Source organism: Fulmarus glacialis, unplaced genomic scaffold (genome assembly GCF_000690835.1).
Source record: "Fulmarus glacialis isolate BGI_N327 unplaced genomic scaffold, ASM69083v1 scaffold12535, whole genome shotgun sequence".
In the NCBI taxonomy this organism is placed as follows: Eukaryota; Metazoa; Chordata; class Aves; order Procellariiformes; family Procellariidae; genus Fulmarus; species Fulmarus glacialis.
The window spans coordinates 16,796-33,033 of record NW_009214968.1 but is presented as its reverse complement, the minus strand read 5'-3'; the positions used below and the strand labels follow the sequence as shown (position 1 = coordinate 33,033).

Genomic DNA, 16,238 nt, shown 5'->3' with positions numbered 1-16,238 from the left:
GCAGCTCTGAGGGCCCAGGGCCCCTCTGCCTGCAGGACCCAGAGGCAGGCTCGCTCAGGGTCCCCTTGGGCCGGCAGCCCGCGGGGGTACAGGACCCTGCCCGAGGGCACAAGCTGCCGTCCCAGCCGCCCCTGGCCAGCACGCTGTGTATCCACAGATAACACTTTTGCTTATGTTTATTTACTTCCATAATGTTTAATAGCTCTCTACGCTGCAGGAAGGGATCTCCAAAGCCTCTAATAGAACCACACGTTACTTAAGGGAAGCAAAGGGACACGTGGATGGAAAAAAGCAAGTTTCACTATTGGAGGTGATGCTGTTTTCTGGGCCAGCTGGTCCTTGTCTTGGCCCCGAAATACCTGGGTGAGCTGGAGAGGGAGCCGGGATCAGCTTCCCCCAGCTGTGCAGTATGTGCCCAGGGTTCTTGCTGTGTTCCTCTTGGTAAAGTTTCTTATCCTTTCTTACTCCTGTCTAATAAACGTTTGGCTTAGCCATCAGGACAAGTCCAACCGTTGCAGTGGATTAGGGGCACGCAGTCAGGGGCACATCTGAAAGTAGTAGCCATCATGGTTAGTAGTTTCCCATGTCTCGAGTGACGGAGAAGTGATCCTTTAAACTCATCTTCCATTTTGTTTACCTCACAAAAGGATAACGGCTATCTGCTGAAGTATTGTTAACCAGTGATTTTCTACCTATGAATCTATATGAAAAAAGGGAGTAGGGAATATAGTTAAAATGAAACTTTACCTAATTTTTCATAGTTCAAATGCTTAGCCTTTTCTTTTTACTGTTCTATTAGAATAGGTATTTTTCTATCTTTTCAGACTATAATTTTGATATTGTTAACGGTACACAAAACCTGACCCATATGAAATTGTTCAAGGCGTTAGCATTAAACAAGGGAGTTAACATTTCAGCCTTTCTTGAGCTTGCAGCAATCCTTTATCAAATAAAGGCTTCCAGCATTACAGCCCTTCTGGGAAATTTAAAGTACTTGAAAGCGTCACAAGCATCTGTCCCCTCTCCATATCATTCTTTTTGTGCCTGTTACCTTCTAAGATCAGTTGATAGCTTACTAGTGAAAGCATCTTTTATTCCTCTTTCCCCCAGGTTAAAAACATTTGGCTTTTCTCTTTTAAGAAGAGCTACAGGCCAGGCAGATTGGCCCAGATACTATTGTTCCTTTTCTCTCAGAAAACTGCTTCAAGTGATTGAGCTCTTCAGTGAAGTGTGACATACCCCAGCTGCCCTGCTACCAGGCTTATTTGACTGATTCAGCACATGTAATTCTTCAGCATAGAAACAGCTCCTGTTCTCCGGAAGTCCTGGCAGCAGCCTGTGTGTAAGCAGTTTGAGAAGGTAGAGGGGTGGCAAGAGTCTTAGTCAAAGAAAGAGCCTTCCTGGGGATGTTCTGCAGACAGGACTCTGAACTAAGCTCTTCAAGGCTGGCAGTTGCAAAGCTGCTTTTGGTAGAGAGCTGAAAAATTGGTGAAACTGAGCACATTGCCAGAAGCTGCTGCCCAGCACTAGTTCAGAGTTTTCTTACAGATTCTATGTACATAATTTAGACCCATTGCTCAGAAAATGTTAACCAGAGCTGTCAGCCTGCAGAGAGACTGATTTACACATTCACCACTGCAGAGTCTGCTTGCAAAGGCCTTAATTTCATCACTGTACCTCTTCTCCTTCTGTAAATTACAGATTAGAATAGTCATCTACCCTATGGGATCATGAGCAACTTGTATTTGGAACATTCTTTGAAGATATAAAGTGTTATGGGTACTAAATATTGCTCTCTAATGGAAATTGATAATTACCAGAATGTTTTATAATGATGAGGCTGTAGTGTGGAAATGGACAAATAGTGCTGAATTTTTTCTTATTGGTATAAATTATTTGGGGTTTTTTTATGAATGGAAGACATCTCTGCTGATCCCCAAGTATTGTAAAAACTGTAGGTACCTTTTGATTCTTGTGTTGAGTACATACTAGCTCTGTGAGCAGCATGCCCTGTTCTGCTCACAGTTGCTTAGACAATAGTTCTGTGGTACGGTTGGCATTTTCATGAGACTTATCTTGGAATATGGGAGCACTCTTTCTTATAGGTGCTATTTTTGGATGAGTTTTATATTTCTTCCTTTTTTCTTTTTTTTTTTTTTTTTTTTTAACCCCAGATCTGTTTTCTTTTGCCAGGTGTTCAGATCACAGCTCAGTATTTCTTCAGTGAGTGATCAAGATGCCTGCAGAGCAGGATTACAGCCAGTTAGCCAGTGGAAAGCCTATGGCCTCAATGGGTATCCGGGTAGGTACTTCTGATTTCAAGAAAAATTAAACACAACCTTGTTGCTTTGAGTTCAGGCATCTTCTATCTTATCCTCCTTGCCCTGCCTCAAAAAGCTATTTTGGTTTGCCTAAGTGTAATTTAACGTTATTTTAAGTGCAGGAGGACAAACGAGTCAGCTAAAGGGTGGGATGCAGCAATATATATGAAAGTGAGAACAGAAGGGCCAGTTGTTTCACAGACTCTGATCACCCAGACCATCCCTTGTGAGAATGGATTCCTGTTGCCTTTGATAAAGATTTTATATTTCTGTAGCATCTATTTTTCTTCAACATATGGCATGAAAATTAGATAAGTGACTGAAATACGGGCATTTCAGGGCTGAAGTGTGGCATCTACTTGCTGGTGTAGAACACTGAATACACTAAGTGAGTAAGAACTTCTTGTCCTATTCAAGGTACAGAGTAATTTCATTAGGCAGGTTATTTCAAAAACTGAAATGGATCTTAGGTTTGCAGGTCACCTGGTAGAATCACAGAAAGATGTTAGGTTGGAACGGACCTCCAGAGGTCTAGTCCAACTCCCTGCTTAACGCAGGGTCAAGTTGAAAGTTAGATCAGGTTGCTCAGAGCTTTGTATGGGTGAGTTTTGGAAGTCTGGAAGGATAGAGATTACATGCCCTCTCTGGGCACCTGTTCCAGTGTTTGGCCACTCTTGTGATTTTTTTTTTTTTTTTTTTTCTTCACCTTACAGCTAATCAAAATTTGCCTTGCTGTAATTTGTGACTGTTGCCTCTCATAATCTTGCTATGCACCTCTGAGAAAAATCTGGGTCCACCTTCTCTATAATGCCTTTTTAGGTAGCCCTTTCTAGTATAGGCCAATGTGTAATCAGCCTTTATCGCCGCAAGGGTGCACTACTGACTTGTGCTCAATTTGTCCTCCAAGACTCCCTCGTCCTTTAATTTAGAGCTGTTCCCTGGTTACATGGGGTTATTCTGCCCCAGGTGCAGGATTATCACTGTTGAACTTCCTGAGGTTCTTGTTGGCCCATTCCTTCCGTTTGTCAAGGTCCCTTTCAGTGGCAGCAGTAGCCTCCAGCATGTCCACTGCTGCCCCAATTTAGTGTTATCTGTAAGTGTGATGAAGATTAAAGTCCCATCGTCCAGGTTGTTGATGTAGATGTAGTTATCAGACTTGGCTCCATTCTCAACCTGAGGAATGCAGCTCATAACAGCCACTGGTTAAACTTTGAACCTTCAAATCACTATTCTTTAAGCCTGGTGGCCCAGCCAACTTTTGCTCACCCTTTTAGTTTACCCATAAAATCCATGAGCCCCCAGTTTGGCTCCAATGATGCTGCAGGAGACTGACTGGAAAACTCTGCTAACAGCATCCCCTGTTCTCCCCTTGTCTGGGCATCTCACTGTAGGAGGCAGTAAGGCTGGTTAGACAAAATTTGCCTTCAGTAAATCCATGCTGGCTGTTCCCAACCATCTTCTGTCTGGAAATGGCTGTCATGAAAGTTTGCTCCATAGTCTTACCAGGGGTTTTGGTAAGGCTGTTGAGTTTTTAGTTCCCCAGATCCTCCTTATTTCAAGGATTTTTGTTTGTTTGATTTTGGTTTTTCTCATGTTTCTTTTGGTTCATCAGGAGTGCAGTCAGTGTCTGTGTAGGTTGCTATGAAGCCAGCCTACCATGTCTGAAACTGAGGGAGCCGCGCTAGCCATCTGGCATGGTTAACACACAAGGGATAGAATAACTTCAGGAGAAAGGCTTCCACCTCTTCTTGCCTCTATAAATTCTTTGTTCCACTTACCTGTCATATTATAGCTGCCCTTTCTTGGTCACACTTGTCATTTTATGTCTGAACGTCTTTCCTAGCAATTACATGCGGAGGGGATTACAAGTGTTCCATTTAAGTGCATTTTTCTTCTGCTTTGACAAAGCAAACCTTTCACTAAAATGAAATGCAAATACATTAACAAATTCTCAGTCCTGTTTAGAATCAAATCATGTGTGGACAAGAATAATATTTTATCTTTTTCCAGCTATCTTTATCTGGACATCCTAAAGCACTATAAGATATTTAACCAACTGCCGCAATAGCCCTCTAAAATAACTTAGAATTTCTTTAGTTTGTCTATGGGCAAATGGAAGCGAAGTCATTTGGTTTTGTCCCCACAGTGAGCAATGAAATATTAGACTAAGGAAGCTGGGTGTAATTCTGTTGCGGTGTCCTGAGTTCTGTGAGATGTGGGTGATGCTGTCTTTGTAACTGACACAAATTGGTTTTATGAGGGGTTGTTCTTGTTGCTAGACATCTGAGTGTCTTATCCTTCCTTTGACTGAGGCTGGAGACCACTTTCACTAGGTGTACATTAATTCCTAGGGTGCCGCAAGATTTTGCTGCAGTAAGAGAATTGCATCTCATTCCTCAAGGCAGATTCCTTTAGTATACGATCCCCAAAGAATTCATCTTTTGCCCATTCCACTCAGATCAACTCTTTCAAGGCCAAGACGTTCAATTGTGTTGCCTTCAAAGCTTGTCTGTGGTGTTCTTAGTCTGTGGTGTTCTGATTAAGATTGCTAGAGAAATATATTTCTTACTCTTCTCCCTCCCATGTGTGGTAAGTCACTGATTTCTAGCACTCCTAGGAACTATTAGTCTTGAATGTTAGTGTAGAATTTTATAGTAGAACTCTGCAACTGTTAGAAATTCAGGGTTTTCTGCCTTTCTTGACATCAGAAGCATAGCAGTAACCCACTTTTTAGTTGTTCTCACTTTTATAAATTTAGACTAATCTGGTTTCTTAGGAGTAATCAACGAAAGGTTTGGAGACACATGAGCATGTTCTAAGCTTCTGATACAAGAGTCATAAAATTTGGATTCTTGTTTTCAGCTCTGTGTGTAACTAGCCCTACAGTCTTCAAGTCCTTCATTAATACCTGGAGATAATACATACACAGTAGAGCGTAATTCCATGAATGTAGTAAAGTGCTTTGAGAACCCCACATCAAGAGCTGTAGACAGTAAGGGCAATATTATTATTCTGTTCTATGCAGACGCCAATAGAAAGTAAAGTTAATGCTTCTGGCAAAGAAACTTTTTGTAACTAGACCTATCAGAAGGCTGCCATAGTCTAAAGGTGCAGGGAATGGAGTGAAATGAATGACAGTGTATTATTAATACACTGAAGGCTCTTTTTCTAACCAGTTAATTTAATCTTGTGAGATCTGTGAGATCTGCTGGCAGGAAGCTTTTTCTGTGCTTTTATTACCACTTTCATAAGGCCACAAGGCAAGTTTGTATCCTACTGAGACTCCTAGCCTTGCATCTTCCTTTTTCGTCTATTTTTGTCTGTGTTTAACTTGATATGACTGAGAAGTTCAAAAAGACACAGTAGGGCAAAACCTTAAAACCTCCTTTACCTTTGTTCCTCCTATACCCTTATGTGAATTTTGTGTTGGTGAGTCTTACTGAATTGACAGTCTTTGAGAGAGTGTCTTGATTCTTAGAGTAGGTACAATACAGATTAATAGCATCTTCCTGTCAGACACTCATTCATTAATACCGTGGACCCTGGCCTGGAAGGAAACACCCCTGGAGTGCTGGGGAGAAAATTCCAGTGACGAATCCTGTTAGCACTCCTGGTGATGGCAGATGTTATGTCAAGGACTCTTTGTTTGTTAAGATATAGACCAAATCAATCCATGGCATCTCTGCTAACCCTCTTATTTGGGCTGCTGCTTGAACTCTGTCTGAGGTGCCTGGCTAAATGAATGTGCAGACTAGCTACATGTTTAATTTGTTTTGTTAATTAACAATGACTGCAAAGTATTTGCACTCAGCAATAAGCAGTTTGGGATATAATGTGACTTTCATCCCCTTCGATGGGTATTGCCATACCAAAATACAAAGATGGATATAACCAGACTTGCCTGGAAATAAGCATGAAGCAAAGGAGAGGACAATTTATGTTACTAGAGACTTGCTCAGCCCTTGGACTGTTCTCTGCAGTTGATGATACTGAAGTAGCAATAAGAAGACAGTACAAGTTCAGAGGCAGCGACAAGGTTAGTCTGAAGTCTAGAAAAAATAGGCTAGAATTACTTTAAGTTTGCAAGGTTCAAGAGAAGAATCTTGCTGAATCATTTCAAAATCAAATTTACTCCAAAGCAATTGGTTTTCCAAGTTCTTACTCCTTTATCTACCTGTAGTCAATATGCCTTACACAGATATGTCCTTTATTGTCATTTTTTACTTGGACCAGTGTTGGCTGCCCTCCCTGCCTTCTACCTTTTGGCCACCATTTGTTTATACTGAAAAAAACAATAGGTTTTAACTTAACTATTCAAACCTGTTAATAGATTTCATCAGCTTACATGCAAAGTCAGTGGTTGTATATCTAAGGTGTCTTTTCAGTACCTCCAGCACCTGTCTTTGCTCTCGTTTTAGAAAAAACAGGGAAATGTCTAATCATACTTTCTCCTCACCCCCTCCCTCTTTCTCTACGGTCAGGGTTTATTTTCATACCAAACCCTTTCCTTCCGGGCTGCCAGCGTCACTGGGTGAAACGGTGTCTCAAGCTATACCCCCAGAAACCCAATGTCTGCAACCTGGACATGCACATGGCTCCTGAGAAGACCATTGACCTGTGGGGACAGAGCAAGGAGCAGCTGAGGTAAGTCCACAATAACCTTTGGTGGTCAAAACTAGCAGAGCCAGAAGGTCTCAGCTCTGAGAAGGTCTAAGAAAAATGAGCAGGGAAGGGAAGCTGAAAAAGATTGTGTACATGCTGGCAGCGTACAGATGGTGTCAGACATGCCAAGTTAAAGATGGATTTTTTCATGGCTTGACATGCATCCTTGTTAAATCTCTGCTTTCACACTCTCATTGGGATTTTCTAGTAGCAAATTATTCCAGAGCCATCAGTCGAATGTAAAATAGTGGCCCTGGCTGATACCATGGTGCTTGGAAGTTTACTAAGCTCAGCTACAAGGGGAACCATGAGGTCCCTCTAGGCCTTAGTTTTCCTGAGGTAAAAGGCATCCTTTCCAAACACCCCACTCATGCCAGCTCTTCTTCCCAGTCAGCTGTTGGACCTAGTATAACCGTAATTGAAAGGCTGTTATCTGCACTTTTTTGAACTTCTCAAGTCAGCTAGTTTCTGTGGTTTTACTTTCCAAAGTACTTCTTTGTTTTGTTGTTTTTTTTTTTTTCATTCAATCTGAGATGGTGATTAAATGTACCATTTTGATGGCAATCCTGTTTACTTTGAAAGACTCCCACAGGTTCAGAGTTCTGTAGCTGACACAGCTACCTTTCCTCTACCTGATTTGGAAGTTAATGGAGAATTTGTCGAAGTTTTGAAGTCAACTAGAAAGTTTTAAAGTCCAAGTTTTAAAGACCTTTTTTTTTTTTTAAGTCACCTGTAAAAATACATACAAGATAGAAGATGCTGTTTACAGTACACAATCTTTTAGTTATTTGGGTATTTGGTATTTATCATTACCTTTTTGATTTCGCTGCTCATTTTTCATAACGATTGTTTTGTGTGATGGAGTGACCAGAGTTCCCTACAACTCTCATCTTCCACCTCAGTCTCTTAGTAAAATTGACATGCTGAGATTTTTCTTCAAAAATACTCTTAACATCTACAAGATATGGAATGGCAAAAGCAAAATTTGGACTTCTAAATATTTGCACCTAGGAGAGAAGTTATGACCCCACTTGTGTTTTCCAGGCTCAGTCAGAAATTCAGATGCCTTTTTTGTGTTCTGTCAAGGATGAAAAATTGTTCTTTGAAAGTATTGTGCACTGTGCCCTACAGCTGAAAAAAGTAGGGTATTGTTCCAGCTTGACAGGCCTTTCCCAGCAGCACCTCCTGCACGCAGAGAGAATGATCAGAACAGAGGTTAATTTGCAGCTGAATCTAGTTCAGTTGAAAACAGTGTTTGGACGAGTGGTGGCTGGGAGAAACACTGGCAGTTTTATTAAGCACTTTTCTGAGTCTTCAAGTGAGCAAACTGCTGTATTTGTGCTTTTACCTAGGGGACAGCGGATCAAACTAGCCAACTTGTCTAGTATCTGGAGTGAGAGCCTTTCAGGGAGGGGAGAAACAGAGTGCTTAACTAAAAAGATGTCTACTTCCAAGATTGGACACAACTTTAATGCTTTTTAAAGCTGTCAGGAACATGCATAAGTGTGCTTGGGTCGTGGCTTATCTGCTCTTTTCAGGATGCAGGAATCACAAGGTAGGGAGAGTCCATACAGTTCCTAGAAATGTATGCTATGCTCTCTCCACAAAGTGGAGTTCAGGTATTTTCTTTAGTGCTGGGGACAATTAAAAGCATAAAAGGGAGTAGAGCATCCCTAGCGGGGATATATATATCCTTATGTATAAGGAAAAGGCTGGGGGGATTTTATAGATGCAATCATTTACCAGTGAATAAAGAAAAAAGGGAGCTTCAGACCAAAGTCCCCCTGCTGTTCAGTCTTGTTCTCCTTCTAACATAGTTCTACCAGAATTTCTCTGTGCTTTCTTGTAGAAGCACCTGCTGCTACAGCTCTAGGAACTTACTGTTTCCAGATACGTAATGCTCAGACTTCCCTCTCCTTAGCAATCACATGTGAAATCACATGTAAAATACTAAGTTTTGGGAATAAGGACCTACCGAGCATATTAGGGTTCCTGCTGTTGTGGAAACACTCTAGCACTGTAGCAAAAGAAGAAGGGCACTTTCAAAAGGCACGTGCTAAAAATGTTTAATTATGAACATTAAGTTTGTCGATTGAAAGATGAACGAGTTGTGGGCTCTCCCTTTTCTAACTGCTGTGTTACCTGCTTGTAGTCTCCATAAATTGTTCCAAGCAGCATGTATTTGACAGTTACTGTGTTGCTGCATTATAGTAATTGCAGTTGCTATTACCTTATGACAAAGATGGAAACTGGAAAAATGACTTTCAATAATCAGCGAGCTATGAAAAATTACTAAAGGTAAAGAAACTGGCTTTTTACCCCTGTTCCTGGTTTAGCTTAGGAGCTATCAGTATGGTATAGGTGAAGGGCAGAAACAAGCTGTGTATCCAGGTAGAAATGCACATTAAATGCAGATGCTTGGCTGAGACTTGACCATGGCAGCACAAATAGGAATCCTGTTTTGTAAAAGAGAGTCCTACTGAACTAATGAGGCTATAAATGAGAGCCAGCCATCTGGTGCTAATGTTTATCATGATGTTTCTGAGTACATTTCACTTTTCTTTCGTTCTTTACCATAACACATGACTTAGCTTGAGAAAAGAAGCTGGAATTGCTGGAATAAGTGGACTAGCATGTTTCTATCCAATTTACTATAGTAGATGTAATACTCTTCGTAACTGTTTAAGGACTTTTCCTAAGGCCATAGTAAAAGCCCATTCCTGAGGTCTCTTCCTGCCTTCACCACCTTCAAGAATGGTAAATTGGCGCATGGCTTCAGGCCACTGAGTCCTTCTGCATTAGGGCTGTCACTTGAGAACAACAGCTTTTTGTCCTACAGCCTGGATAGGAGACACCTGCAATCTAGACTCTTGACATTATAAGAAGTGTATGGTCATAGCTAGAGCAGTCTTGCTTCTTATGAATATTGAGTCAGTCCATCCTAAGGACTTCTTGTAAAAGTACCAAGTAGTAGATCTAATGGTCCTTTGCAGTATTATGCAGCTTGATATCCTTCACAGTCAGGTGAAGATTTTTCCTTTCTTGTTATTTTCCATTAAGTGCCTAGAATATTTTTTTTCCTTGGGTTTGCAGCTTTTAGATCTTCACAGATTCTGTTCTTTCACTTTCAGGTGCACAAATAGTACATGCTTAATTCTGACTTCCAAATCTGCACCAGTTCATTGTGTTGTCTCTATCTGATAACCCATGTACCATGTTGAAAATACAAGCTTTCAAACTGAGAGCAGTAGGCCCTATAGCTTGCAGAAATTGCATGAACTGAATTTTCAAGGTCTTTGGAGGAAAAAATAATGGCACTGAAAATAAAAGTTTAGCATTGATCATTTTAATAGGCTGTCATACAGATGAGTGAATCTCATTACTGTATGCTGCACTACCAGCGAACCCCTCAGAAATTAACACATATCCTATTTCTTTCCATTTTGTCTTTGCAGAAGGAAAGGTTCCAGTAAACAGGAGCCCAGAAGCTTATTGGAGAAGCTACGCTGGGTGACCCTTGGTTACCATTACAATTGGGATACTAAGGTATTGAAATTAAATCCTTCTCCATTTTTTTAGCTGTAAGCACTCAATGGTAGACAGAGGAGGGTATCATGGAATAAAATGCTTGTGATCCTACAAGACAGTCTTGAGGAAAGGCTGTAACAAACCATGCTTGCTAAGAACATTTTAATCTGTTTTAGTTTACTGTGAAGGATTTAACAGCAAAAGTCCATTGCTGCATTCTTTCCTTTGAAAGGTAATATGGTAGCATATACTCAACTCTAGACCTGTGACTCTATTTCAGGGTAAGTGAGCATTTTTACCCTACCAAAAGGGATGTCACAAAAGCACCGTTAACTACTTAAGGTGAGAATGACCTTGAGTGCTTGAAGATAGCTGCTTCTGAGAAACTAGTCCTCTTTGGAGGTGTGAGCGAGAGCAGGAAGAGACTGCTGATGTGAACTTAAGAGTCTGAACCAGTATAGTACAGTCTCACCAACTAACAGCTATTTTGGGGCTCCTGACCAAAATAAACTTTTTCATAAGACTGAGTCAGATGGAAGCTGAGAAAAGATGGCAGAGTGAATATGCAGTCTTATCAGTATATTGCAGATACTTAACCAAATCTGCTTGCAGCCTTATATTCACCAGGTCAGCCTATTATTGGGTGGCCTTAATAAAAACTTGGTTCTTTCCTTACAATCCTCTCAGAATCACTCATGGGAGAGAGAACAGTAGGTTTGCAATTGATTCCTGTTTGTCTTGCTCTTCAAAGAAGGAACAAAGATGCTTGTTTCAGAGTTCTGTTGATGAGATACAGAACTGTCTTCCCATTGGCAGCTTTAAGTAGTGACCAAGTAGATCCTCAGGATGTTGGTATTAACCTTAGGTACTAATCCTACTGACTTCAAGTTTGCCATCCAGATATGATTAACTCCACGATTAACTGAATCTCTGGCAGTCTCAGCATAGGCCCAGAATTAAATGATAAGAGGTAAACTTGCAGTGGTTCTACCTATGTTGTAGTCATTTTCCAAGCAAATATGATGTCCTTCTCCATGATGTCAGCCAAATTTCTGAGTTCTCATTTGATGTTTGTTTCCAATTGTATTTGCTGCTCTGATGTTCTGGGTGTGGTTTGTTTTTTTGTTCCCCCCCTCCCCCCCTTTCCTTCTTCCAGAAGTACTCAGCAAATCACCACACTCCTTTCCCCTCAGACCTTGCATTCCTGTCAGAACAAGTGGCCGCAGCCTGCGGGTTCCAGGGCTTCCAAGCCCAAGCAGGGATCTTGAACTACTATCATTTTGACTCTTCACTGGGAATTCATGTGGATGAGTCTGAACTAGACCATTCTCGGCCCCTTTTATCATTCAGGTGAGTCAAGGAAAGCACTTGAGCATTGTGGAAGGATTGGTGGCTTTTTTTCTATGGTTGCATATGGTTATAGGAAGTCAGTACAATGTAGTTTGCTAAATCTTCTCTCTCTGAAGATTTGAATAGTAGGAAGCTGTAGCTCAAGGGCATAGGTTTTTCTTTAAAGACTGCTTGAATAGCATGGATGTGGCGCCTGGAGTGGAGGAGCTCTTTGCACAGAGCACAGTTCTGTTCTGAAGCAGCAGAGTGGCAATTGGGTACTAGCAGGCAAGGATGAAGTACCTCAGCAGAGCTTTAAACCTGGCAGGGCAACTGCTCATATTCTGCCTACCTTGAACCAGGCCTCTTAGTCTGTTTTCCATGTTCTCATTGTAAAGTTGTTACTAGGAATCCATCTGGTTTTCTTGTTTGTTTGTTTGGGTTTTTTTTTATAAAGGGATTTAGCTGCTAATACTTTCTTACTGTACATATAATTGTTCTCTACCTGAATTTGTTTTCTTTTCTCTCTCCATCCTCATACCATCTCTAGTTTTGGGCAATCCTCGATATTTTTGCTTGGGGGCCTGAAGCGGGAGGAGGCCCCAACAGCAATGTTCATGCACAGTGGAGATATCATGGTGATGTCCGGCTTCAGCCGTCTGCTGTACCATGCTGTCCCCCGTGTCTTCCCCAACCCTGAAGGGACAGCTTTGCCTTCGTGCCTGGACCAGGCACTTTCTTCAGACCTTCCTGTTGGCTCAGTCATTGAGCCCAGCGCTGATGAGGATTGGCAGGTCTGTGCCAAGTACTTGCAGTCTTCCCGCATTAATATTACTATTCGGCAGGTGTTGGCTGAGGGTCAGAAATTTCCAGAGGAATATGGGACAAATGGAAAGGGCCAAGCACCCTTTGAAGACAGGCACTATCAGGAGAACAGCAGAGCCAAGAGACACAAACCAAATACAGACAGCTGAGACCAGGAGATCATGCTGATGTAGACTGGACAGCCAACCTCCATATGGAATTGGGAACTAATGTAATCATACTAGAAGTCACTTGTCTGTATTGGGATTAATAAACTTCTGCAGAATAAATATAGTCCTTCTTGCTGTAAGAAATAGGTTGGGGGAGAAAAAGAATTTAAAAGGAAAAGAAGGGTAAGTTCAGGAGTGGGACTCAGGACATGAATTCTATTGCCATTTTGTTGCAGACGTTTACTGCACTCGGTTCCCTTTAAAATAGCTGTATGTCAGAGAATTTTAAGCTTGGTTCAGTGATGCTCACAAAGTATTTTGAAATCATTGGGCAGAAAGTGCTAGCAAAAGATATAATTCCTGTGTGTTACAGAATCCTGTTGGGCTTGTAAAGCTCAGCTGAAGTGCAGTAACAAGTATGAATGAGAATAGGCTGCTATGGGTATGAGATCTACCTGCAGCATTTCCAAGAGAATTACCTCTACAGCAAAAATTGGTTCAGTGATCAGAAACAAGCAGCTTCCTCGAGCAACACCTGCTGTAAGCTTGCTGTAGTCCTGTGCTCTCCTTTTGCCTGCTTGTACCCTGTCAGCTGCAGCTGAAACTGCTCTTATGAGTGGAACTGGACTTTTTTTGCATACCTCAGATTTTAGAGAGAAACAATTGGGGGCAATATCTACTTAGACTATCTATTAGCTCCCAGCTGGATCTCCTCTCAACAGTAAGTATGTGACTGAGCCCTACATCCCCATTCTTTCAAAACTGCCCCCTCTTAAGTGCCTGTAGATTATGGTCCTCCAGTCCCAACCTAGCTTTAAGGAACAGAATGACTTGCAAGTAGAAGCAATGAAGTTGTAAATTAAGTACCTAAAAAATTAATCAGTGACTATCTCTGTCACCCAAAGATAAATATATTGAAACAAAGAAAATCACTAGCTTTTGTGCCAGTTCTCTTTAAGACTCGGACCTTCCTATCTGCTTTTTAATGCAATTTTAATTGTTGGAGTGGAATGCATATCCCTGGGGTATTTTGTTGCACTTTCCCAATGAATAAGCTTATTCGGTTTTTAAATTAAAGATCTCTCTCAGTTTTGGACTGGCTTTTTTCTTCTTTTCTTTTTCTCCCTGGTAGTTATTTCAGTGTATTGTTAATGCTGCCGCATCCCTTGTGCTGTTCCCTCCAGGCTTCTTTTGAATCTACTGCCTCTGCCATCTGCCAGCTCCAGTGGAGGAGCCCTGCATATGTCAGCAGGGCTGCTTTGCTCATGGGCAGTTCAGGGTTTGTTGGGCAGTTTCAGAGAGGTGTTGCCTGCAGTATCGAAGTCCAATTTAATAGGTATGTGGCAGCTTTTCCTCATGGGGAAAGTGTGTCTGGTCTGCCTATTTCATAGCAGGTGAATGTGTATATATGTGCAATTAATTCCTTACACAATACTGCAAAGAGCTCCAGTAATTTAATGTCTAAAATAATCAGATGTGGGTTTTAATATCTTATTCTATGCCAGAAATGTGTCCTTTCTGTATCCTAGGCCTGGTGTTTTTACAGCTGAGCCCTGGGAGAGTGAATACTATGATGCAGAGAGGTTACAACATGACAAGAAAGGAAAGTTGACTAAGTCTCAGAAAACAGCAAAGTTCCCTTAGTGGCACCTGAAGGTGGGGAAGGGGAGAGGAGTATGTTTTCCTGACAGTGAGAAGGCAGACTGACTGTTCTTCACTCTTGAAAGGGAAGCAAAAATCTGCCAATTCACTTGGCACTGAAGACAAGAGAAGACATGAGACTCATGGAGCTAGATGGTCATGAACTGGAGCTGGTTTCTTCATGTTGCTGCAGTTTAAGTCCATGGTTCTCATTTCTTATGTCTTCAGTTCCCTGCAAATATATAACAAATGACAAGCAATCATTTATTCCAGGATTCAGTTGTTCCTGTAATTCAAGGACAAGAAACCATACTGTTTGTCCTCTGCAGTTTGAAATTCTAGTAAATCCTGCAAACTACTGATAGCAATTGGTCATGGGAAGTATCCAGTCCATTGAAGCCTTATGTTTAGATGTGACTGAGTTGAGAATTTGCTGAGTTACTGACTTGCAGTCAAGCTTTTGTGAGTGAGAGGCAGCCCTGATCTAATTCTGTATCAGACACCCAGAAAATGAAAAGTCCATGACCCAGAAATGGGCATATGGGAAGTGACCCAGGGCAAAAAAAAAAAAAAGTCATCCGTGTACAAAGAGAAACAACTTTAAGAAGGGAGATTTCCTGAACTGCCAGCCTAGCAGGTGCATTGGTTCTGTGACCACAGAAGAGCCGAGTACAAATGAGCAGACCACAGGACTTTGGTGGGCTCTGCAAACTGTGCTTCCAGAACATTATTTTGGAGAGGCAGCAACAGCCCTGGGAAGAAGGCGGGGAATAGGGGTGCATCCAGTGAAACACTCTGCTGATTTTCCTTCTAGGACAGAATGATTGGGAACCATTGACCTACGCTACACAGCTCTCAGGCTGTGACGTTGCACCTCATGTGTTCAGGTTTGTGATGACACAACAGGGTTTTTCATAGCACTGATAAAATCTTTGTATCTATAGGTACTACAAATATTTGCTTGTGCCCACTGAGATAATCTCTGTAGCTTTTAATTCCTCTAAAGGAGAAGTACTGCCCAAGGGCCCCAAGCACAAAAGTGTATCAGTGGCATAGGCTGCAGTCTTCTAGGATGTCCTGCTGTGCACAGCTGAGGGGATGGAAAGAAGAGGTCATCTGGACAAATTTTGCAAAAAAATTAATGAGTTGATTACAGGAAGATAATCATATGTTTAATTCAAGGCTACCTGGAAATGAAGCATGTTGTTTACCACGTGTACATTGTGATCTATAGATAAAGCTAACTGTCCAACAGAGTTTAAACAATTACTGATTTTTTTTTTTTTTTTTTTATCATCAAGAGTAAAGGGAAAATAAAATCTACAGTTAAATCAGAATCAAAGCACAGTGCGATGAATACTGGAAGCAGAAGAGGAAACTAACTGTACAAACTTAGAATTTTCAGTCATCTTGAGAGTACTGTGCTAATGAAGTTCAGTGTTACAAACCAGACTGCTGGCTAGTGCCCAAGACAAATTTATTGCACGCCCTCTGCATGCCTATCAGGCAGTAACTTACAGCCAAAGCAGGCCCTAGAGCTGTGCCTGCTGCCAGAATGATTCTGATCTTTGGTATTTTTCCTTTCTTTAAGAGCTTGTTGACTTTTTTCCTCACTCTTCCACATGAGATGTTTCTACAGATAGTAGTAAGGTGCACCTAAGCTCCTCTAATTATGCTACATGCTCTGCTGAGCTAGTAGGTAGGGAGAAGCTAGTAGGTAGGGAATACCCAGATAGCAGCACAGTATCTCACTGCCATGGCTATGGGTCCAGGTTGAAGCTGG

The 16,238-nt window shown here is 41.5% G+C and overlaps 1 protein-coding gene across 1 annotated transcript; it reads left to right on the top strand.

Annotated features, from left to right (window-relative positions):
- Window positions 1–2,193: 2,193 nt before the first annotated feature.
- On the top strand, window positions 2,194–12,814 carry ALKBH1 (alkB, alkylation repair homolog 1 (E. coli); the record flags this gene model as incomplete). The annotated part of the gene is made up of 5 exons (XM_009578788.1): window positions 2,194–2,302; window positions 6,803–6,965; window positions 10,439–10,529; window positions 11,668–11,861; window positions 12,391–12,814. Coding segments are annotated over 5 exons (981 nt in total), but the record flags the coding sequence as incomplete, so codon positions are not given.
- Window positions 12,815–16,238: the final 3,424 nt, after the last annotated feature.